Source organism: Chaetodon auriga, chromosome 17 (assembly GCF_051107435.1).
Source record: "Chaetodon auriga isolate fChaAug3 chromosome 17, fChaAug3.hap1, whole genome shotgun sequence".
Lineage (NCBI taxonomy): Eukaryota > Metazoa > Chordata > Actinopteri > Chaetodontiformes > Chaetodontidae > Chaetodon > Chaetodon auriga.
The window spans coordinates 22,770,754-22,795,531 of NC_135090.1; the positions used below are offsets into that span (position 1 = coordinate 22,770,754).

The 24,778-nt window shown below is 45.0% G+C and overlaps 1 protein-coding gene across 3 annotated transcripts in view; it reads left to right on the plus strand.

Moving 5' to 3' along the window:
* col14a1b (collagen, type XIV, alpha 1b) overlaps positions 1–24,778 on the plus strand; it is a 129,031-nt gene that overhangs the window by 25,626 nt on the left and 78,627 nt on the right. For all 3 annotated transcript variants that reach the window (XM_076754277.1, XM_076754278.1, XM_076754279.1), the window contains exons 6-15: positions 10,855–11,013; positions 11,217–11,336; positions 11,741–11,905; positions 13,154–13,315; positions 14,087–14,256; positions 17,260–17,386; positions 18,425–18,570; positions 21,228–21,357; positions 24,225–24,364; positions 24,465–24,591. In XM_076754277.1, the coding sequence (XP_076610392.1) occupies positions 10,855–11,013; positions 11,217–11,336; positions 11,741–11,905; positions 13,154–13,315; positions 14,087–14,256; positions 17,260–17,386; positions 18,425–18,570; positions 21,228–21,357; positions 24,225–24,364; positions 24,465–24,591 (1,446 nt within the window). The remainder of the gene's footprint in view (positions 1–10,854; positions 11,014–11,216; positions 11,337–11,740; positions 11,906–13,153; positions 13,316–14,086; positions 14,257–17,259; positions 17,387–18,424; positions 18,571–21,227; positions 21,358–24,224; positions 24,365–24,464; positions 24,592–24,778) is intronic.

Genomic DNA, 24,778 nt, shown 5'->3' on the forward strand with positions numbered 1-24,778 from the left:
ATTAAAACAAATGCTTGAACTATTGGAAAGCCTTCGACACACACGCTGTCCTTCAGCAGGCTGCAGATGAAGAAGAGGGACGCATCAGCATCTCAATGTGATGTCAATCTGCTACGCCACTAATAAGGATGAATGATGAACCCATAACTCATCTGTGCAGGGCGCTGGGAAGGCCAGAGATGAGAAGAGATGTTGATTTAGTGAAATCAGAAGGAGAGATGGAGGCGGGGTGGAGCGGTTTCAGTGCAGCTGACGCTCCATCACCTTCTATTTGACAGTGTGACAACCTCGTTTAGATGTGAGGAATGAGGGGATGCAGGGAGACAGATGGGGAGCAGGAAGACAGACCCGGGGACAATCTGAAGCCAGCTGCATGGAGACGCTCAGCGCTGTCTCTGGTTTTTGCTTTGGTCCGATCTGCAGGCTGCTGAACGTACAGAGTTCGTTCATGAAGCCACCGTAATGAGCTCAGAGACACCGAACTGAGGGATGTGCTGCACATCAGGGACGGACTGATCTCCTCCAGACTGTGGAGGGTTAAGATGAGGCCGAAACGTCTCAGCTGCTGATTGTGGGATGCATGGTTTCTGATGGTCATGCATACTTTTCGCCTTGAGCACGGAGTTGATCTGAGCAGGTTTCATGATGTGACACAAACATGAACGTGGACTGTTTGTTCGTTTAATTCTACTAATTCTTCTACCAATGCTTGGATGAGTGTTTGGAAACTCTTTGTCAGTATCTCATTCGACCTCCTGAAATGTGATTAGTTTTGTCTTCTGTCTTTGTTCCTTCGTGCATTAGACCAATGAATTTCTGGTTTCTTCTCCTCTCTTTACGTTCTCCATCGTGGGAATACCATCCACTGTGTCTGTCCATGGCTGCCATTGTTTCCTCTTTTCTCTTTGTGTGTTTGTTTGTTTTAGTCTTTGTTGTTGTGCTGTAAATATCTGGTCCGTTCCCTCGAGGTTTTCAGAGCTGACTGTCGCCTTGTTTTCCTGCAGATTAGACAGAGCGAAAAGACACCTTCTCTCTCCTTCTCTCTCACACTTTCTGGTTCTTTCCATCTCATCGCTTTTCTTCTCATCATCAACTTTCTTTGTCTTTTGTGTTAGACTGTCTTTTATGTCAGTCTTGCTCTTTTGTCTCTTTTTTATTTCTTCCTTTTTTCTGTTGCCTTCCCTTTGTCCTTTTCTCTCAGTCTCTATCCATCTTTCTTTAACTTTGTCTTTACTGGGTTTTTCTGTTTCATTGTCTTTCACCTTGACTCCACCTTGACTCTCTCTCTCCCTCCCCCTCTCTCCCTCTCTCTCTCTCTCTCTCCATGCAAGTTTCGCTGTAGTTGGTCAGATGTATTCTTTCTGTTGCTGTGTGTGTGTGTGTGTGTGTGTGTGTGTGTGTGTGTGTGTGTGTGTGTCAGACTTTAGTTTCATTTTTCTTAGTTTTGTGAGACTTCTCATTAAAGAATATGAAAAAGTTTTCTTCACTTCACTCTCCCTTTTTTGTCTGTCTGTCTCGCACTGTCTCTCTCTCTGTCACACACACACACACACACACACACACACACACACACACACACACACTCTCAGTGCCTCTTCACAGCTCTGGCTTGAAAACAGTGTGATCTCAGTCCCCAGAGGTGTCGACGTACCTGTGAAAATAATGTCAACAAGAGCTCGCTGCAGCACATTGCTGACAGGTGTGTTGTCACTGCTGCGACCTGTGTGACACGGTGGGGCAGGTTTAATATCCCCTCATGACAAAGTTACATCACCTCCACCTGTTTTAACACCGCTGTGCCTTTTTCTTCAGACAGCCTCCAAAATTAGCTCATCTGGTTCAGATGTCAATTCCTTCACAGTGAAACAAATCCTGGAAAGAAATCCAGAAGAATTCATGTACTGTGCTTTTTTTCATGGTCATGTACAAAGTTCAGCACTTGAATTATCTAAAGAAGGCAGAAAGACAAGAACTGTTAGAAACAAATAATCGACTTGTTCTGTTGAGTTTTTGTTTTCTCGATCTAAGTGTTTTGTTTCAAATCTGCTCAGTGTTGGAATGCAGTCGGTGTTAATCATTATTTACCTTAGTGATAGAATTTAACTAAATATTACTAATAGTAGTAATATCTTGAGTAATATTATTTGCAGCGGCGGTAGTGCTAGTAGAGTAGTGGCATTAGCAGTATTTGTTGCAGCGTGAATGAGCAAATGGAGCTTTACTGGTATTTATGAATGCAGACATTTGTTTCACACACCCCTGCAAATAACAACTTTGCAGCTTTAATCAGTGGGAGGGTCTCAGATTCAACCAGTTTATAGATTTGCTTTGATTTGATTGGCTCACTGTCTAAAGGAGTGTGTGGACGTTATCATGTGAAAAGTGTGGCAGGTGGTGATTCATCTGCCACTGAGTTTCATCTGTGTTTACTGCTGGGCTGGTGGAGATTTTAGCCCTCAGGTGCAGCTGGCTCACTAATGTGCACATTATAATATTATATTTTTGACAAGTAGTAGTCTTCTGGTCCAAAGATGATACAGCTCTGCCTCTGAGGTGACGTACAGTCTGTCTCAAAGATTTTAGCTCATCGTTATTAAGTCACAGTGATGGATCACAGCTCTGAAGCCGACAAAAAAAAACTGTCTTTCAACAGTTTTTGGGAGGGTTGGGAAACTCAAATAAAAAGTATTGCATGTAAAATCACCTTCAATGATGTGGATTTATCCAAACGCAAAATTACACCTGTGTGACTGTGTATGTTTACATGCTAACATTTGTTCCAAACTGATCACTGTTTTATTTCAGCTCAAGACTCAGTCAGTCAACACTCAAACAGACTGTGCTGGCTGGAGTTTGATGTCTTCCCTGGATATTCTGTAGATGCACTTTGACTTTCTGGAGGTGTAGCTCTTTTCTTCTTCTGTGATGTTAGCAGGTGATTGTAGTTAGCAAAACAAATGGATGGAGCTTGATGTGCTGCACATAGGCTGCATCATCCTTTATTTTACATAAATCAGCAATTTAGGAGCAAAACAGCAACATCTTCTTACCTGTATGGCACAGAATGGAAAGAGGCCGCTGATACCAAACCAAACAAAGCTGACCTTTCAGAGCTTCAGAGCTGCAGATTTGTTTGAGTGATGCTGATTGATTTTTTAAAGACTGGTAGAAAATTACACACTCAATACATTTATTCTCCTCAGAGAACAAGGATGGGGTGGGAAGGAGTCTAAGATGAAGCCACCTGTCAACTCCACAATGTTGTCATTCGTTTAGAATAATTTTACAAAGAAGTTATAAAAATTTGGGAGTTGTATTATGATATAGGAATGTTATCCAGGTTATGCTAACGCTTCCAGTTTCTTCATTATGATGAGGAGGATTTGACGCTGAACAGTTCCTGTGGTGCATAATTGCAGTTTCCCTCCAGTGTGAGAGTTGATGAATCCGAGGAAGAGTCACATTTCCATCTCTACATGTGTCAGAATCACTGCTCATCTGCTTGGTGGAAACCCTGCTGCTGCTGCTGCTGCAGCACTCGTCTCACTGCCCAGTGCTTCATGGGAGCAGTCAGATTGCTCGTATGTCACACTGAGCTGTTCCTGTGTCATTGTGGATTCATTTAGAGCATTCTTCTGCACAAACCAGTCTCCGGATAAGTGTCTCATTACAGCAGGGCGATGCATAGCTTCGGTACTTCTTGGTGTGATGTCGGATACACTCTGATTATGCTTGACCCGCCCAGCTGTTTGCGATATTCTGTCTACAGGCTGGAGATGCTATCACATGTTACTGATATCGCATGGCAAAGTGTGCTGACAGTGGAGGAAAGAATTAGGCCGGCGAAAATCATCTGCAGTTACCCTGAAACATTTACTTTTGGTCACTTGAAGCATTCAGATTTTCTTGCTTTTTGTACATTTACCTGACTAATTTTTCACTGCGATGTTGGATTTAGCGACCTAAACCTGAAAGCCAACTGTTTCAGTCACACTCTCCATGCTGAGGCTTGTAATAGCGTCAGTAAATGGGAATAGCAATAAAGACACCATAGCAGCAGAGCAGGAGCACAGACAGTTGGTCTTTAAGAATGCCTTGGAGACATGTAGAGTTGAACATTTAAGAAAGTTTTACAGCCCAACGAAGACAAATAGGTTTGTAGTTTTGGCTCAATCTTACTATAAATTAGATTTCAAAGAAACTTGGAAGCCCTCTTCAGAGAGGCGACTATAGAAACCCATCCGATAAAGAGCTTCTGAACTTCTTCTGAACTGTAAAGCCATTTATTTCTCACTCTTAAAACGAGCTGTGATTCACAAACGTTGCTGTCTTTGTTTAGATTTACTTTGACAGTGATGAGGTGCGTTGGTCTGCTGTGACTGAGGCTCATCCAGCCGGATCATTTGTGCATGTTGCAGAGGAACTGAGGAACCAAACTGGCTCCACAACAAACAAGAGGCTTCCTGCGTATGAAAAATGTTCCTCAGGCCTGATGCTGATAGTAATACTCAGAGGAACTGGTTATAGATTTGTGGCATTGCAACACTTATTTTCTGGAAACTGCAAACTTTCTGTTTACCTCCAACCTTTATGGTCTCAGGGACGCTCTTTGTGCTGAGCGAAGTAACCGAACATCCTGCTTCACATTTATATTGTTGGACATCTTCACACCAGGGAGCAGAACACTCAGTCCCTGAGAAGCTTCATTGGTGCAATTCCAAACTCAGTGCCTTGCTCGTGGGTTCCCCAGTGACAGCTGATTAAAGAGAGCGTGTGCTGGTCATACTCACTTTTCCTGTTCACATTTCCATTGCTTTGTTTTTGATGGAGTTGCCTGAAGTCTGTGACACGTCTTGTACTTCCACTGCGCTTGCGAATGTCTGTTCAGGCCACTGTGTTCTGAACATGGGTCACAGCACTGGAAGAGGAGCTTCCTCTGCACTCCATGAATTTGCCTACGGTGTTTGCCTGGTTTAGAGATGTAATGTGACCAGGGTGACAGGAGGCACGTGAGATTAGAGATGTTGTCTGGGGCTCAGAGGAACCTGGAGCTGCATCCTAAGCTAGGTCGCTGCTCTTACCTCAAGGTGCTGATTGCCCTCTTTTTTTTTTATTATGCTTAATTGTAGAAAGCCCTGGATTTGCCATCAAGGAGTCACAAGAGTCACAGGGTGTTCTTTTGTTGGTGGAAAGCTGTTTAAAACATCTTTGATACTCTCTGGAGAAGATGTGGAGCAAGAACCTGGAAAGTTTTAAACCTTAGCACCAACATTAGCCATAACTCTGAACCTTAATGGAGAACTTGCCTCATCCCAAAATATATAATGAATTATGACCTATTTGATTTTATTTTATTTTTGATTAATACGGTCAAGGTTCAAATTTCGAGTCACCACACACTCAACACAAATTGCATTTGAAGATGGAAACTTGTTAGCTGACCAGGATGATTTTCAGCCTGCGCTTTGAAGGTAAAGCCTTCTTTCTTTGAAATTCCATAAATGAATAGAAGTAGACAGGTGTGATTTACAGGTAAACAGCTTTAGGTTAGGTATCACACAGGCGTCTGGAAAAACATGTTGACTTCTGTACATGTGAAAGCTGAAAGCTTTCCACACGGGTGACTTCGTGGAATCCACATGAGCTGGACATGAAATTTGCTTCACAAGCTGTCATGGAGTGGTGGAATCACAGGCAGCTGACCTGTCGGCTCCTGGCAGGTAAATTAGCCGAGCGTAGATATATCTATCACGTGAAGCCCTGAGGCGCTCACCTTTGACACAGCAGGTATTGGCCGTGCAGTCGCAGCTCTGACCTCATTGCTGCAGGCTGTTAGCTTAGCCCTGACTTTCCTCTGACTGCTGGACGTTTCATTGGAGGTCTTCTGATTGTGTCTTTGTCACCGTCCTTTATTAGACAGTACAATGTTTGGTAGCTTGCCTTATTTATTCCAACAAAACGGAGGATTTTTTTCTGTGACTTTTGCCTTTTGCATTGTTAATTGGTGGAATTTTGATCATTTTACAATTTTACATCGTCATGCAATAAGAAAAATATGGATGATGGTCATTTTACAGCTGTGGGCCCATTGCACTTCTTTTCTGCAGTGATTCACGGCTAAGTGTAAAGATTCAGTGTGAGCACGTACATGAGAAATAGTGTATTCCAGAGTTGGTACCTGGCTCTGTATATTTGGGCTTTCAGGATCCTGGCTGAGCACAGCCTGCATCAACCTGTGGGCCCTGCCTGCAGTCATGAATATGTATGAGGATGTCAGCAAACAGAGAGCATTCATTATAATGTTTACCTTGAGCCGACTTGGGTCACATCCTCTGTTTGATAGTCTTGACCCTCGCTGTCTCGGGATGTGTCTCAGACCTGCACCGTTTTGACTTTTTGACCTGTGGAGAAACACTTTGCCTGAGGGGCCTCTCTGCTAATAGCTATGTGGTTGAAGAATCTGTCAACAAACCTCTCTTTTGTAAGTTTCTGTTCCCTTCCTCCTGTTCTCTCCCTTTATTCCTTCCTTGCCCCCTCACACACATTTCATCCTTCCTGTTTTAAGTCTCTGTGGCCTCCAGAGGGCAATTCGCACCAATTTAGGACATGGACTTGGTAGACAGGTGAAGTGTTGAGGTGTTTTGTGTTACAAAAGGAATACCTCGTTAGTCAGTCATGGCTGAGACTCGAGTCCTCTGTCTTAGTTCGTCACTGCCTTGAACATCCATCCACTCTGTCTCTCATCTGGACCTTCAGATCATATCTGAGAAGTTTCTTATCACAGAAAACGACTGCCAGCAACAAGCAGCTTCCCAGAGTGAGACGAAGCATGAAGCTCCTTCTTTGCTTTCGGCATCAGAGGTGTCTTAGTCTCTGCATTCAGGGGGAGTTCAGCTGGCTGTCCTCACATATTAGAGGGACAGGTCAGGTAGAGTTTTTCCTCTTCGCTATAGTCCTATAAGGTTGTTTTGGTGTGAGTTTCTGAGTTCTGGAACTATCGGCTGTGGAGATGTCTGCCTTGTCTTGACTTTAATGGAACTAGATGGAATTCGGCTTGTGCCTAAAAATCAACAGCAAAACATCACAAACACAACAGCCGCTCCAGGAATTCAAGTTTTCTTTCAGTGGAATCATACGTCCATTATATGATAATGTCAAATTAATTTTTACAAATGTTTGTAAAATTGTAGCTAAATAAAGCTCATTACTAAAGTTTTTGCTTTTTTTGAAGCTTTTTTGAACAGTAGGTGTCTGTAGATTGTCTTCGGAAGAAACCCAGAAGTGATTAGAACTGACCTCCGTGTGGTGTGTCTGCTACGTCATTGCAATCCACAACATCTTAAATTCTTGTGTGATGATACACAAAGAAACATGGACAGAGCCGTCAGTGAGAGTCTTTGTCAGTCTTGATTTTTTGGGGTTTATTTGGAGATTTTCTGCTTGTCACTGAGATTCTGGAGTAAAGTGGATTCGTCCCTTTGCATCGTCCTCCAGTCGCCTCTTCTCTGGGTTCTTCTTCGGTTTTCTTAGGTCACTGTGTTTGCTCTGTTATTTCAAGCAAACCAGAAATCAAAGCCATCACTTCCTGTGCAGAAGTCATGTAGGATCACAACATGGACATTAAAATACACAGAAATTATGGGGATCACGTCTTTGAGCGGGACCATTGTTTTCTTAGTGGACCACACCCTCTGGTTTTGCTCACCGCTGAGCTGAGCGCTGATCTCTCTCTTTTTTTTTTTTTATCTCTCTCTGTCTCTTTTCTTTCCTTTCCAGCATCCCTGTTCCATTATTTTTATTCTTCCTCATTATCCTGTTTACTTTTATCTTGTTTTTTTGCCCTCGTATAATTACTATGTGTAGCCGTTAAGTGAAAACAGACACATATTGCAATTGCAGCATAAATAAGTAATAAAACGGAGCAGCGCTGGAGATAATATGAAACCAAAAGAATCAGGAAAGAGAGCTCACAGAGAATAAGAAATAAAAGAAAACAAATGCCAAGGGGAAGATTAGGAAATCAAGCAGAAAGAAACACAACATTGGTATTCGCAGCAGACTCACTTGTGCAGTTACACCCTTTAATATGCATCAGTTACAGCCTTTTCCTTTACCGCCACTTCTTCTGTCTCTGTCCTTCTTCCTTTTTCGCCATCTGTCCAGGTGCTGCCATTTTCCCCGACGTGCTATTAAAAGGAAGCCAGTTCTGTCTCCCTGGCCGCTCAAAGGCACTGTTTTGCCCTTCAGTTTCACTTCCTGTATTGACTGAGAACCATCCTCCCTCTCCGTCCTTAAATCCACTAAACCCTTGCTCCTCACAAAATCCATCATTCAGGGTTTGTCACCTGCATCTCCGAGTTCCAAGAAATATGTAGTAATGGCATGAATACAGATAGCAGTTGACAACCTGCAGACATTTTGTGGTACACACTTGTGGTACACACAGAATGTGCCACAAACAAGGTTCAGACGCGTGTCCTTGTACTGCTCTCTACTGCAAATACTGCATTATTGAATATCTTGTCAAAAGTGCTTAATTGATTATTTACAGATAAGTCTGTCATTTATGTCAAAATTAATGAGGAAAATAACTTAAATAGATACCACAAGCAGACAGAAAGGTACGTGATGTGTCCTTCAAAAAGGCACAGAAAGGAAGCTGAAAGGATAATTTTAGTCTGATTTGAAATTTGACTTGTTTTTGAAACTGCTGAAGTTAATAATGTGCACGGTGATGTGAATGTTTCAGCTGAAGATGTTTTGAAATCAGTCTTGTGAAACGTCTCAGGATCATTCAGTTCATTTCTCCCTGCAAGTTCTCCCTCACAAAGCTGCATTCTAATAGTAATATTAAGCAGTTTATGGCTGTTTGGTGAAATAAATCTGTCAGCTGGAAGCTAATGCTCTCTACAGTTTCCTCCTGTAAATCACAGTAAAGCCAACAATCAGACAAATCAGGACTCTTCCACCAGCTGTCTGCAGCAGTGCCTCATTTTACCACTTTAATTCGCAGGTGACGTTTGCTGTTGTGGTTTGAAGCCTACAACTATTCCTCAGCGCTAAAGACACAAAACACACGCAGGAACCTTCTGTATCACCAACACGCTGAAAAAAAGTGCCTTCAGTTTCTCATCAATTTATCGCTCAGCAGCTCATCATCACTGCCAAGCTCAGGCCTCGTTCTTACATGACGTGTCGCAGCTTTTATCTGCCCACTAAAGTCGCGTTCAGTAGTGGCACCGAGGCTCCGCCGGTCGACCGAGGAGGAGGTTAAATTCCGACACTGTAGAGACTTGTAAGGAGTGATACACTTCTTAGTTCCTGTCAATGATGAATGAAATGACTGCTGAAGAATGCCCTCGCCACCCCTTCAAACACACAACCCTTTCAGCCTCCCGAGATGTTCAAACATGCTGCAACCTGAAAGAAATATTCTGTCTTATACATCTGGAGGATAAGAAATTGTGTGCTAGCAGGTCTCACATGTCAGACCATGGCAGCGCCGGGCCAAGTATGTGTCACGTTTGAGCTGAAGCTAAAGCTTAATGCAGATCGTCCTACCAGTAAAGTGTTATTCTGACAGCTTTTGCTTAATCCAGTGTGAAGGTAAACCATCGGGCTTTTCTCTTTATTGTCTTCATTACCGCCTCATGGCTGTGTTTCTGTGTGTGTGTGTGCGTGTGTGTGCTTTCTTAAGCTTTGTTTGTTCAAGGAAGGGTTGCTGGGCACGTAGGGCTCTTGCACAGCACCACCTCACTTCACTTTCTTTAAAGCATTCACACTCAAGCATCTCTCAGTGCAACCACAGCCGTCTTCTGTCGGCTTCTGACCGCTTTGACGTTGGGTTTGTTGTTCGAGAGCACGTCGGTAGAAAGGAAAATGAAACGCCAAGTTTAGTTTGTGCTGACCAGACGTTTATCAGAGCATGAACACAGCTTCCTGTTGAGGTGTAATGAGACTGAAACATACAGTGAGTGTAAAGGTATCAAACACTACATGCTCTTAAAGAAGTATATGTCTTACTTCAGGCACATACAACATAAGCGTAATGTCCCTTGGTTGACATAAATGTGTAAAATGCAAACAAAAAAACAAGAGATTTTGATCCAAATGGATGAGGGAATTTAACATGGGCACTGAAGTGACTGATGGGCACAATTACACTTCAATAAACAGCCCTCAAGCAGATTAGTGCTGGGGGTTGAAGTGCCTTGCTCAGCAGCATTTTGGCTGTATTTCTTCATTCTTATTATTGGACCTAATGGGATTAAAACCAGTACCCTTAATGACTCCATTGTTTTTCCACAGAGACCCAAGCTCACAGAGATTTCTAAGCTCCGTGTGAAAGATAATTGGCTGATAGAAATATGGTTGTTTCCTCATTTGGTTGGCCTTTGGCTCATGGTGCGCCGGACTGGCTTTTGTAAATGAACTACTGTTGCCTCATTAGAGTCTGGTCTGTTTTTATCCCCCAGTAAACTGTTGAGACACAACAACAGAGTGGGCTGTTATTTTTCATCTGCTAAAACTAAGTACCTCGCTCCTCCGGGGTTTAATTATACTGTGTTGAACTGAATTAGAATTAATGAAACACTTTGTAATACTTTGGGACAGAAGCTGCACATCACATTGTCCTACTTTCACCGCTGCACATTTATCGTGTGTGTGCTGTCGGCAGCTGTGTGCAGCTGTGGGCTTTACCCCATTTTATCTGGTTCATGCTTTACAGCATGGAGGTTCTTTTTAAATCATGTTACAGTATATTTCTGCACCCCAGACTGTCACCACCAGGCCAGGAGACTTTGGACCATTTTTTGTAAATAAGTGTTTTTATCTTTGTCTGTTCGTCTTTAGCTGAAGAGGGCTTCATGTGTAAGACCCCGGCCATATCCGACATCGTTATCCTGGTGGACGGTTCCTGGAGTATCGGCCGCATCAACTTCAGACTGGTCAGGACGTTCCTGGAAAACCTGGTCAGGGCCTTCAATGTGGAGTTTGACAAGACCAGGATTGGTGAGGAGGTTTTGATTCCCTGGTTTTGTTGTAAAAACAACAGAACATTTGGAGGACGGTTTCTTTTAAAGTGCCTTGTTGAGCTGCAGCCAGGCTCAAATCTGCTGTCTAGCCACAGTTTTAATGTAAAATGTAAATAAAAAGAGTCAGAAGAATATATTTTATTGTATTAAGTTGTAGCCGATGACTGACTGTGTCTGCAGGCCTGGCTCAGTACAGTGGAGACCCCAGAATTGAGTGGCATCTGAACGCTCACACCACCAAAGAGGCTGTGATCGATGCTGTGAAGAACCTGCCGTATAAAGGAGGAAACACACTGACAGGTACGGTACGCTGCCAGCCAAACCCCCAGCCTCCCCCCAGTTATTAAGGTCCTCCGTGCTCATCACAGTTAGCAGATAGTGCTCAGAGGTTGTCTTGGACCAAAGCCAGCTTATTAAATTCACTTCAGTGCAGCTCCTTTCAGCTTGGTGTTAAGTACGTTTGTGACCTCATGGCCTTCAGCTGATAAGACTGTGAGTCAGAGGGTCTTTGTAAGTCAGTTAAAGTCTGAACACTCAAGAATGAGAGTGAGTGTAGTCTTAAGAATGACAGGGGTCTGCTGCTGTTTCAGTCTGCAGGTTCACTGTCAGGAGGTGGAGGTCTGAGAAGCAGCACCAGTGTTTCAGTCCGGAGCTGCCCCTGCGTCTCACTGTGCTCACTGTTTCCTGTCTTTGTGTCCTTCCAGGTCTGGCTCTGACCTTCATCCTGGAGAACAGCTTCAAACCAGAGTCGGGATCCAGGCCCGGCGTTCCCAAGATAGGAATCCTGATCACTGACGGGAAGTCACAGGATGACGTGATTCCCCCGGCACAGAGCCTGAGGGATGCTGGGATCGAGCTGTTTGCCATCGGTACGAGGCACCAGCACACAGACTGACAATCCAGATGTTTAGTGATGGCGTCCACACGAGAACGGCGTGTTCAGAAAGATTATAGACGTCATTGATGCTAAAAAAGTCAAAGACGGCCATCTGACTGCTCGAATTGTTCCACCATCGTATTTAGAGATCGATGCTTGAAATCACAAAGCAAGTCTAATCTAGATTATAATTCCATTTCTCTTTCGACAGCTCTGAGTTTTCAAGGCTGCGCATCCATTAAGTGAAAGGTGTTTCTATTCCTGTGTAGTCGCAGTCTAATTTCAAGGTTTTTCAAACTCTCTGCTCTTTACCTGTAACAGTAGTGTTGAGATGGTGAGTTTATTAATGGCGGGGCAGAAAATCCACCAATGAGGTTTCTCCTTCCTCTGCACGCTCAAAGAGCTTCTCATCTGCTGCTGTTTGAATGATTGGAAATTGGTCTCTTTTGGTTTCGGTCTGTTGATCAGTTAAAACGAGCAGTTTGAAGATGTTGTTTTTAGGAAGATGTGAAAGAACCTTTTCAATATCGAGAGCTTAATCAATAATGAAAAGAATCATTATGAAACCCTGGAGAACATAAAGGTGACCGTTCTCCACAAGTTGATTTTCATATTTCACTGCAATGAGCTGAAACAAACGGCTGCCTGAAGGACAGAAATCAGTCTGATATCTGTGGAAAACAGTCGGCAGTGAAAATGCTTGTTTTGGAGTCATTGGCCTAAAACTTGCCACAGTGTCTTTAACACATTTCAGCTGGTAAACCTTAATTAGTGACTCATTTCTGAGCGTTTGAGGATGTCTTGGAAGTCAGTTTGTCGTTTTTGGCAGCGCACACAGCCCGCAGCAGGCAACGCATGGCAGCCTGAAAATGGATTTTCAGTAATTGTCAGCACACGGGTCAACACAATGTGACACATTAATTTGAGAATTACCTTTAGAAAGCCAAGTTTAGTGCTTGGCACGCTTTTTTTCTTCAATAAGTAATAATTTTGGAGGAAACTCATTTTAGTTCGACACATTTTTCCCTCTGAGGTAAATTAAAGACTACGTATATTCATTATGTTGCATCATCAAAACCGTTCTGCAAACACCTTTCATATGACCACTTCTGTCAGTCTGATCACTCTGTCTGTCTCTGTCTGTCTGTCTGTCTGTCTGTCTCTGTCCGTCTCTCTGTCTCTCTGTCTCTCCGTCTGTCCGTCCATCTGTCTCTCCGTCCGTCTGTCCGTCTGTCTCCAGGCGTGAAAAACGCCGATGAGAACGAGCTGAGGGCCATCGCCTCTCCTCCTGAGGAAACTCATGTCTACAATGTGGCGGACTTCGGCGTGATGAGCGACATCGTGGAAGGTCTCACCAAGACCGTCTGCGACAGAGTGGAGAAGCTCGACAAGGAGCTCAAAGGTTTGAACGGTGGCCCGTTTCAGCGGAGTCACGTGACCCCACCGACAGCTTGTGCTGTGATTACTCTGTTGATGCCTTTGGTTATAATTATGACTGTAGAAGATCCCTGAGCAATAAAAAGCCAGTCCCCATCTAATATCACGTAGCAATCTCATCTTAGCCATGACATTCCCCCTCAGTCATGAAACATACCTGCACACACGCTGCTTAAAATAGCAGTTTGTCATTTTCTGAGTTTGAAGTTGTGAAGTGATGTGTGGTTACCTCCAGTGTTAATTTTGACAAGAATTTTAAATATAGTTTCAGTCTTAGTCACTTACTGAAAATTGTAGTTGGCTTAAACCACATTTACATTGCATTACATTTTTCATTTTATTTTGTTTTTGTTGAAATTTTTTTTAAATTTTAGTCAAATGTTTTAGTCAGAATTTTCTCAGACAGTTTCATGTTACTGTCATGGATTCTTAGTCAGTAGCCTGAAAATGTGTTACTGACTTTCCATACTTTCATAAATCATATAAAAATGAATGCCTAGTGTGCTAGATAAAGTGCAATAATACAATTCTGCGTCCTGACAGGTCATCCTCTTTATTTTCTGCGTACATGGCGCTGTGACTGTATGTACAGTAAAAGTGAGGCAGACCCTGTAGACATGGCACACTGACTTGAGACAATAAGTGGCACCGACTCCGCAAACCTCTCCATCCTCATTGGAAACGAAACACATAGTTGATGCAGCGCGTCCTGTCTTTTCCCTTCTCTGGACTCCAGGGGGAGGAGGACCCGCCCCCCCGCCCACCTCTGTGGCCGCGCCGCGGGACCTGGTCACATCTGAGATCACGGCTCGCAGTTTCCGGGTGAGGTGGACCCACGCACCAGGCCAGGTGGAGAAGTACCGTGTGGTCTACTACCCCGCCAGCGGAGGACAGCCTGATGAAAAAGTACCCGGATTATTTCATTTCCATCATAAGAACATGCATGAAAATGAATCTGTTAGATTTCCTTACGAGGTCATTGCAGTCTGCGTGTGTTCTTTGGCACTTTGGCTCCAACGCTCACATGTCTTGTTCTTGGTTGCTAATAGATTGAAACTTGCCTTAAAGTTATTCGCTGCAGTGAAAAATGCTTCCAGTTGATGCTGGAATGTGTGATTCTATTGGAGTTGTCCAACAAAATTTAAATGAATCCAATGGACTGGTTTTTAAGTGGTTCATCTGTTTCTCTGCATCCTTATCAAGACGGGGGGGTCTCCTTTTGTCACCTTAATCGATGGAACTTTGTTCCTGATTTCCCAGCAGAGGGCAAACAAAAGGCTCAGATACTGATGTAATGGCAGCGCTTTAATTAAGGATGCTGGTCTAATCCTTCCAGGGTCAATTCGGCAAGTTAAAGTAATTTCTCAAAGTGCATTTGCATCATAGATGGCAACAGAGTTTGCAATTAGGCAACCATAAAACCATTCATCTCCTCACGCTGTGGGAGAATGTAGTAATTAACTGTGTAATATGCCTTTATTAAACAGCAAAACCATGAGACCGAGCGTCACTGAGTGTGAACTTTCTCCTCATTCAGAGCAGTCTGAGGAAGCACATCCTCTGGAGATCCCTCGTGATGACATGGCATCAGCCCACCACCCACACAGCAGCCTGATGGGGGGTGGCTGGAGGTGCGGGTGGTGGTGAGGGGGTAGACAGGTGGCTACCAAGCTGCACTCGTGGCTTCCTGCTGGTGAGGAAGATTGTAATCCAGTCGCAGGTGGGGCAGGGTTCCTGCAGCTGTAGCGGACGGTCAGAGGATAGCATTAAGGGCTGAACTGAAATCCACAAACAGAGCTCTGATACAGGTGCTGGGTGTGTCCAGGTGCTGAAGCATGTGGTGGGGGCTGAGATCAGCCACGGAGCGTGTGGCTCTGTAGGCGGACTGTTAAGGGTCCAGAAGGGGGTGTGTGATTACTGTGAGGAAGGACAGGATGGCACGTCAACAGATGTCAGGGCGGCGGGTCTGTCGTCGTTCCCTCTTTTGAACTGGCCTTCAGAGATGGACTGTGGACTCAGTGAGGGACACCGGCAGGCTCAGAGGCTTTCCTTAGAGTCAGGCACGTGGACAGCTTATCTTTTCTATGAAGGAGACAGAGAATGAGGGGTTGGGTGCGTGGTAGGGGACTTCTCAACCAAGTGTAAAGGGTTTTGAGTTCATCAGCTGGTCCGGGGGGTTGAGGTGATTGCAGGGCTTTTCTGATTGTAATTGTCCTGAATGTGTTCCAGAAGGCTGCAGAGTCCGTTAAGGCTTGAATCACGCTCCAGTCTGGTTTTGTATTCCCTGTTGGCAGATTTGATGGCCTTCCTGAGGTTTTGTCTGCCTGAATGAGTCCGGTTCACCCCCCTGAATGCCTGTTCTTTGTGGCACCTGACTCCCCTGAGCTGATTGGTGAACCAGGACTTGTGGTTATTGTACTTTATGATGGTTTTGGTTGGGAGACACGTCTGCTCAGGGCCTCTCAGAGAGTCCCAGTTAGTGCGCTCCATGCAGTCCTGAAGCATGTCAGGCGCTTCTGGAGTCCATGGCCTTACTGTGGTCCTGGATGGATCGAGTAAAAGTGATCCAGTGTGTTACCGTCACATGTGGCGCACCTCACTGGCTGTTTGTAGCTTGGCAGTTCATTTAAGAGGCTACATGAACTGAAATGTCCCATGACAAGAATTACTGAGTTTTCTATGGAGGAAGTTTGCTCAGCCAGCAAGCGTTGTGCTTCTTGGGCGGTGAGCTTGAGGGGGAACGTAAACACTTGCAAGCCTGACAGATGGTCTGTGCATAATAAAAACTGATTCCAGGATACTGGAGCAATGTTGATCTGTTTTTACTTCATCCCTGCGTGTATTCTGATCATTGCTGTCGTGCATAATGGAGAAAAAAGATATAAATACATGAATAACCAGGAGCTGAAACACCACAGCTGCCAACATGGAGTCAGGCACCGTATCACGAAGGGAGGATTTATTACAGAGAAGCTGTTGCATTGCAGCTCTTACTGGGGAAAACGTGCTTCATCCTGGTGTCGGGCGTCGTGCAGCATCCTTGTTGTGTATGATCTGGTGTTTATCGATCTCGGTGTGATACCGAATGTTAAGTGTAGTTTGATTGTTCGTGTGCGCTTCTGCATCGACTGTATCTCTCACTTGCCAGACAAATTTCTCCTGAGGGAGACGACAAAGGCCAGTCTAATCTAATCTAATCTGGGTGGACCTGACAAACTGGGAGTGTGTTCTGTAGGTGATGCAGCTGTAAAGCATCTTGAGCCATCTGACAGCCTGTGATGTAGATTGACATCTCTCCACCTATATAACTACACATGCTGTACCTGCAGTGCTGTAATTTTCTCAGCTGATAATTATATTTATACACTTCCCTCTTATTTTTATCCAGCCTCTCTTTGATGTTTATTACAACTTGCAGCTGGAACGGCCCAGTTTCCCCACAAGGAAAGCTGAGGTTTCATCAAAGCTAATCTGATCTAGTTACACTCAATTTTAATCTCTTTGGAGAAGAGCTGAATGCCTACAGCAACACGTGGTGCGTTTTCAGCTGTGCGCTCTGTGGATGCCTCATAAACACAGTCTTTCTGGATATTTTAATGTGACATACAAAGTGCTGCTGTCTTTTACAAAGTGACTGAGACCACAAAATCACAGCGAATTAAAGTTATTTTTGAATAATAATGGTGTCAGAGACTGAGCCCCCCGAGCACACACATACAGTAATGAACATGACAAACAGACCTGGTTGGCTTCAGGTAGAAACCTGAGCTGACTCACTTTAATCTGGTTTTTCATTGCAGCGTCATACTGTGAAGGAGTTAAAAAATAATACCAAATAAATCTGGACTTGAATGTAAAGTAACACTGGCTAACGCTGCAGGCTAACACCAGGTGTGACCTGTCTTTAAGGTGGTCAGTGGGACAGAGAACAGCGTGGAGCTGAACTACCTGAACTCTCTGACCGAGTACCAGGTGGCTGTTTTCGCCATCTACCGCAGCTCCGCCAGCGAGGCCCTGAGAGGAAGCGCCACCACATGTAAGTTTCTGTGTTTACAGGGGTGCAGTGACGGCGTAGCATCGTTAGCACTGTCCAGTGACCTCATGGAGGACCCTTGACTGTCTGCTCACTCAATAATTTCCGAATTTTCTGCATTTTTGGGACCTTTTTTTTCTGCATTGCGTTCTTCTGCTGCTGTTGAGTAGAAATACCCGTCAGTTTTTTAGACCGCTGAAACGTTTTAGACTCTGCTGGAGCTGCAGTGAATACCTGAACGTGACACCAAGCTGTCCATGTTTATGACCAGGCACCAACTGGAGGACGACAGATAAAACAACAAACTGATGTGAAGAGACAGCGTGACCCCAGCAGATCCTTCTTTAACCTCAGTTTTATTTTGGATCTAGCTCTCTTTCCTTTGCTCTGAAGGAACAGAAAGGAGCAGCGTATAGTCTGCAGTTCATTACGGTCACAGCAGCTTCGATAGAAACACTGAGGGACCAGCAGATATGTGTCGCATTACAACAGAAGACAGCGATTTGCGCCGTGAAAGCTGCACAGGTGTTCCATTATGCATTAGAGCCCCGATCCTCCACCTCTGACAGGACGCCCGTGGTGAGCTCTAATTCTAGTTGTGTTGCCTGAGGCTCTGTCACGACGTCTGAAACGCTGAACCGGAGTCTGGCAGGGTTCTTTGGCCTCTTTCGGTGCCACGCTCGCTGATGAATGACGGGGAATTCCTCCCCGTCTGTAGAGGATGAATGCTAAGCTGCGAGCCGACCTTGTACCAAAGTTAATGGGGTTTGGCTAATGCCGTTAGCTGCAGCTGCTGGCCGAGCTGGACCGGCTAAGGCAGCAAACCAAACGTGACACTAAATACCGACAGATTTTTAGATGAGGTGCTTTCTGTGTGACAGCAGATGTTAAACAGAAGAGGAAAGTAATTCATGTAATAAGTCATGAGTTGACTAATTTGATGTTTTTTGAAGATATTTTTTCAGCATTTGAACTTCCTCTAAACTAAAGGATTTATTTGTGGTCACCTTCAAAGCTGAATACCGTGTTTGTGTCGTGCAGTGGCGCTGCCCATGGTGAACGACCTGGAGCTGTTCGATATCACTCACAGCACAATGAGGGTCCGCTGGAAGACCGCCGCCGGCGCTTCTGGGTACATGATCCTGTATGCCCCTCTGACTGAGGGAGACCCCGCGGACGAGAAGGAGGTGAGGAGTGTGTGTGTGTTTCTAACCAATCAAAAGTCTGTGAGGTCAACACACTGATGCCCTGTTCTGTTCAGGCCTGCTTCATGAATCATTCCTGCTTCATTTTCCGAAGACACCCAACCTTATTCACCTTTACAACCGAGCCAAGTTTCACAGAAAAACAACAGTTAGAATGAGCTCAAACAGGAAGTCATGGGAAAATGTGCATTAATTTAGTTTATTTGCACAAAAATGAAATTACAGATACGTTCAATAGAAAATAAGATAATGCAGAGCTCATCCCTGATTTAAGCAAATGAAAAAAAGACATTATTACTCATCAAAATGAAACAAAACAACAAATAAACAGCATCTATAAACACAAAACACATAAACAAGCAGAAACAGCTGTGTAGCCGTTAACCAGTGACTAACAGATTCATGTTGACCTGAGGGACAGACTGGACTGAATGTCCCCGTCAGTCGTGTCCTGAACTGATCTGTATTTATGGACCCAGTGTTCCCATGTTTTTGTATCCAAGTGACTGATGGGGACACAATTTTTAAAATTGGTTCAGTATTGAGGCACCAGACTCCATTTATGGAAACGGATGGAAATGTCGTTTATTTTATAAATATCTGGAGGGCAGTAACATTACTGAGGCACCATCAGTGGTCAGAGTGAACGTTTACACGAAGCAGCCTCAGAAGCCTGATGTTTGTGTGTCTGAGTGAAGAGAAGCTCAGCGTTGGATGTGGGATGAGCTGGAACATCCAGTTTTATCTCTTCGTTTGAAAATCATGCAGCATTGAGTTTTTAGATGTTTGCACAACAGAAGCTTCTTCAGCCACTTTTGACTCTTTTTCAGTCCCTCACAGTTTTATTGCTTTAGTTTGAAAACTGTTAAATGACCAATCAGAGGGCAAAGTTTAAAGAAAGGCTATCGGCTGGTGTTGAGATCAAAAGACAGACAAAAACACCTCTGGAGATACGGAGAAAAGCATGGACAGGTAAGAAAACATCAAAACCACATGAAGATAAAACCATGCAGCTCCAGGTGACATCAGCAGATAAGGAAGATGAGACTGGCGAGGTAGAGGAGGAGAGGTGTGAAGGGCGCATCCAGCCGTCACATTCCCCTCCAGACACAAAGCAATGAGGAGAATTTAGGGAGGGATTGTGATCAGGATGCTCTGCAGTGGTGAGGATGAGCCCGGCTCTGCTGTCACAGCTCTGCTGGCTCATATGGCTTCCACTCGTGGACCATGTGGGGACTCATGTAGGCCAAAGCCAGATTCAGATCCGGTCCAGCTTGACTGTAAATATTCTTACATACATCCATACTCCTGAATTGAAGTGTTTTCGCACATGAAGATGAGCTTTATTACCAGTTAAATCATCATAAAACACCTTCCTGGTTCACGGCTCTTGTCCCAGCCTGCCATGTCTTCATCATCTCCTGAGTCCTGGATGGAGCCGCTGTAAATCACCTCGACCCTCATTAAACTGACCTCCTTCAGTCTCAGAGGCTGTGTTCAGTCCAGATCCGGATCCTGATCTGGATGTGTTCACTGGGAGCCTGGTTCTGTTGCTGCAGTGTAAACGCCAACAATCCCCCGGTGCTCCCAGCTGACGGTCAGGCCAGACTCCTGTCAGCTAATGGGGCCTATGGCTGCACGGCTAACTGAACTAGCTAACTAGCTAATGGCAGTCACAACCAAACATAGCCACACAGTAACAGTTAAGAAGAAGAAGAAGAAGAATCAGGGGGAGACATTCCCCTTTATTGTCACACACACATGCACACAGCACACGGAGGTGAAATTTGTCTTCCGCCTTTGACCCATCCTGGTCGTCCTTCCTCCGCGGCAGACCAGGAGCGGTGGGCAGCCAGACCGGCGCCCGGGGACCCATTCTTCTGTGTCACCATTGGTCAGGTGGTGATCTTCTTGCATGTTTTTAGTGGGGGTATATTTTTACGGAGGATACCCCAGGTGAACACGGGGAGAACATGCAAACTCCACACAGAAAGGCCCTCCTCGAGCAGCAGGCACCGAAGCATGGTTAGCGGTTACTCTGCTGATATCCTGCCAATCCTGACTTATTGCATCTTTCAGATGCAGTAAAATCATAAATGGTCTTTCTCTCAGGCTCCAAATAAAAACCGTTTATTAATGGCCTGAGCCGACAAGAAGAGCAGATGGGCAAGCTTTCGTCAGTGCCTCCGTTCTGCCAGACGTATATATTTTTGCCATCTGTGTGTCTTTGGCAGAAGGTGAAAGGTGGTGAAGTTCAAGGTTTGTTAGCAGCTGTAATATCTTAGTTAATCATCGCAGACCCGTCCTGTGACGTCGCAGCTCAGAACATGAGGCGCACAGTTTTGAGGAGTCTGGTGGGTCTCAGCTGCTTAATGTAAGAGGAAGAAGGCTCAGCCACATTCATAAATCTAATTGGACGATCACAGCTTGATCCTCTGCCTGTCTGGACAGGAATGTGGATGGATGGAGGCGTGATGGAAGAGTAGATATGCAGAGAGGTAGATGATATAATAGATGTGGACAGGTGAGAGAGGAAGGATGTCAGCTTAACGCACTGTATCCTCTTTCTGCTAAGGACACATACCTACATGTACTGTCTCAAACTGTGTGTCTATCTGTGTGTGTGTGCGCACGCACAGGTGAAGGTGGCAGCCTCCGTGAACGAGGTGGAGCTCGAGGGGTTGACTCCAGCCACAGAGTACACGGTGACGGTGTACGCCATGTACGGAGAGGAGGCCAGCGACCCCATGACCAGCCAGCAGACCACATGTGAGTCCCACACACAAGACAATAAATCCATCGAGAAAATCATTAACCCGCTCCCCAACTACTAAGTGTATGCATCATTTTACCACACAGTTTCATCATTTTAACGTCCTGTAACGTCCTGTAGCCCCTGACCTTTAACCATCATCCCTACACGTCTAACTTTAACCTAAACCTTAACGCACGATCACTGTGAAAGCTTTAGTAGCTCCTGACGGGTTCAGACCGTCTGAGCATCCTCGTCACAGGTGTCATTTACAGGACATTTAGATTTACTCACAGCTTCCTGATGCTCTCCAGGATGGGTGTGTGTGTGTGTGTGTGTGTGTGTGTGTGTGTGTGTGTGTGTGTGTGTGTGTGTGTGTGTGTGTGTGTGTGTGTTTAGAAATCTAGCAGTGAAGTTCAGGCCGTTTCCAAAGCTCTGGAGTATCATGGGACTGAATGAAGAAGCAGGGAAGAGGAAGCAGCTTTTCACTCCAAACACTGCAGCGCCTCATTTCTCTGATTAGCGCTCACTCGGCTTGAAGTCGCTCTCATCACTCGAGTCAGCTGCTGCAGCTACTCTGCCTTTTCTGTCGCAGTTACGTGACTTTTCCAGGACAGCTGCAGCATGTTCAAGTCGTGTCCCGGCACGTTTTCTGCCCCGACAAAACTGCAAACCGGCAATGCCAAAATCAGCGCATGGCGCCGGCCTCCAGCTTCCCCTCGCAGTGCTATTTCTTGCACCTCACTTTCATTTTGAAGAGTTTTGAAGCCTTGACGAGCGCCTCGCCTCTCTGCCTTCCACAGTCCACCAGCGTGCTCACTAATTAACGTTTTATGAATTCTCCTTTAAGGTCAGTGGCTTGCGGCTTTAAGTCAAGGCATGTTTATATCTTTATGATGCGTGTCAGGCTTCGAGTGCAGGTCAGATAAGGACACTGGCGGCTGTTAAAGGGAAACGCTGGCTGTTTTTGGGGGTTGAGGTCTCTCCAATGACTGTTCATGGTAAAGTAACTCTCCCTCATTCATGAAAGCACAGAGTTTATCATCCACCATGCCGAGTGTTCATTTCTCCTTATGCGTTGTAGTCATTCATTCATGAAGTGCAAAAAGAAAATATGCACATTAATCACCTCTGACAGGCAGATCTGTGTTCGCTCCTGATGAGCAGCTGCTCTGATCCTCACACTCTTATTTGTATTTGGCAGCATTCAGACATTTGTGGAGTTTATATTTGTCCTGCGCTAACCACCAGCCAGTGGTCACAAATTTCTTGTCTTCTGCGAAGGCACGTGACACATCTGGACATGCGGGAGATGAGCGTGATGCACTCTTCACCCAGCATGTTCGTTCAGACCCCGTCTCTGTCCCGCGTCCCTCATTTCATGCAGTTATTTCACCGTTTCCTCTTTGATTGTTAAGACAAAATGTGTTTTAATGATGTCTGCGGTGAAATGAGGCCATTGCGGCTCCAAAGAAAAGGACCTTTAGAAAAAATGCAGCATGATGGGGAGTAAAGATTAAAGTCTCACTGAGCTCTGCACTCTAGATTTTTTAGTTAAAAGCAGTAGAAATACCGACCGTTAGATCATGAATCCTTCGTTTTTTCATTAGTCTGATCAAAATGTTCTGTGTCATCATTCAGTCTGACATCATGTTCATGTTTATTTAGTGTTTATTTTACAGAAGCAGGTTAAACATGTCGGCCTAAAGCACAGCGCAGTCAGCTCTCAGCAGCTGCGTCCATCTCTGACTCAGCACAGGAGGATCATAACGTCACGATTGTTCCAACACAGACGACACGTCTCTGTCTCTCTTTTTAAGTGAAGAATAAAACATGGAGGTAGAATGAAAGACACAATCCTTCCCTGAAAACTTTCCTTCTCTGACTGCACGGGGAAACTTTCTGTGGAACTCTTGATCTTCAGTGTCATCTCAGATCCACAGGAACACATTTTCATATGGACGCATACCTTTGGAAACTTCAGAGACTCCTTATCTCTGAACTTTTTAATTTCCCATCATCCTCCCTCCCGCGCTGACCCTGACTGACTTACAGTGAAGCAGAAGCTGTCTCTCTCTCCTTCCTGTCTCCCTCTCTGCCTCTCTGCTGCTTTGTCTTTCCTCTGACCCTCCGCTATAATTGAGGTGAACCAACGGTGGGCACTATCAGGACTTTTTCCAAAAAGGAAACAGATCCGTAATTCTAAGCATAAAAGTTTCAGAGCCGCTGAGAGTAAATCAGATTCCCCGACTGAATTAAAAAAGTTCTTCGTCTTCAGCCCTTCGCGGTACCTCCAGGGGCGAGAGACAGAGAGAACAAATGAGGAGAGAGAGGAAGCCTGAGGGAGGGCGAGTCATGTAATGAGCTTCTGTCCACTTTATAATTAAAGTAGTGGAGTCCAATAACCCTGGTTCAGACCCCATCAGAGTGTGTGTGTGTGTGTGTCTGTGTGTGTGTGTGTGTCTGTGTGTGTGTCTGTGTCTGTGTGTGTGTGTGTGTGTGTCTGTGTGTGTGTGTGTGTGTGTGTGTGTGTGTGTGTCTGTGTGTGTGAAATTACTTACCACATCAGAACTCAACTAACCTTTGACCCCTGATAAAAGTGTTTGTGTTTTTGATAATGAATGATGGCAGCACTCTTTGTTCGTGTTTGATCGTAATCATGACTCATCATTTTCACTTTCTGTGTATCTGCTGCTATCTCACTTTTTCATTTTCAAATGTTTGGAAGAAGCTTCATGCTTGTCGTTTCTGTGGTATGAAGCAAACAGAGCGGCTGTATGTTCAGTTTACGCCGTCGAGTGCGGTCAAAGATTCATAAATACCGTCGTTCAGCATCGACTGGGTTTGAAGTTCACCGTGTGTGCTAACATCTGCTCCGCCTCAGTGCCACTGACGCCGGCGAGGAACCTGCGCTTCTCAGACGTGGACCACAGCACCGCTCGGCTCACCTGGGAGTCCACGTCCAGGAAGGTGAAAGGCTACCGCATCATGTACGTCAAGACCAACGGAGTCCAGACCAATGAGGTGAGAGGATCCCTCACAGCTGAGAGCTTCTGCACAGGATCCAGGCTGCTCAGCAGGAAGAACACACATGCATGTATGACATTTGTTCGTGTGTCTACAGGTGGATGTTGGCCGTGTGACGACTTGGCTGCTGACAAACTTGACCTCCCTGACGGAATACACAGTTGGCGTCTTTGCCATCTACGATGAGGGACAGGCTGAGGCCGTGACTGACAGCTTCAGCACGAGTAGGATGTGGATTATTACACTCATTCATTCTCAGAATATCAAAATTAAAGACTGAAAACTGCAAAATGAATTCATAGACCTGTACTAAACAACACTCAGGTATCACTGGTTAGGACGCAGGCTGTCCGGTGTGTCCTCTCCGTAAGCATAAGTGTGTGTCTGTGTGTCTGTGTGTCTGTGTGTGTG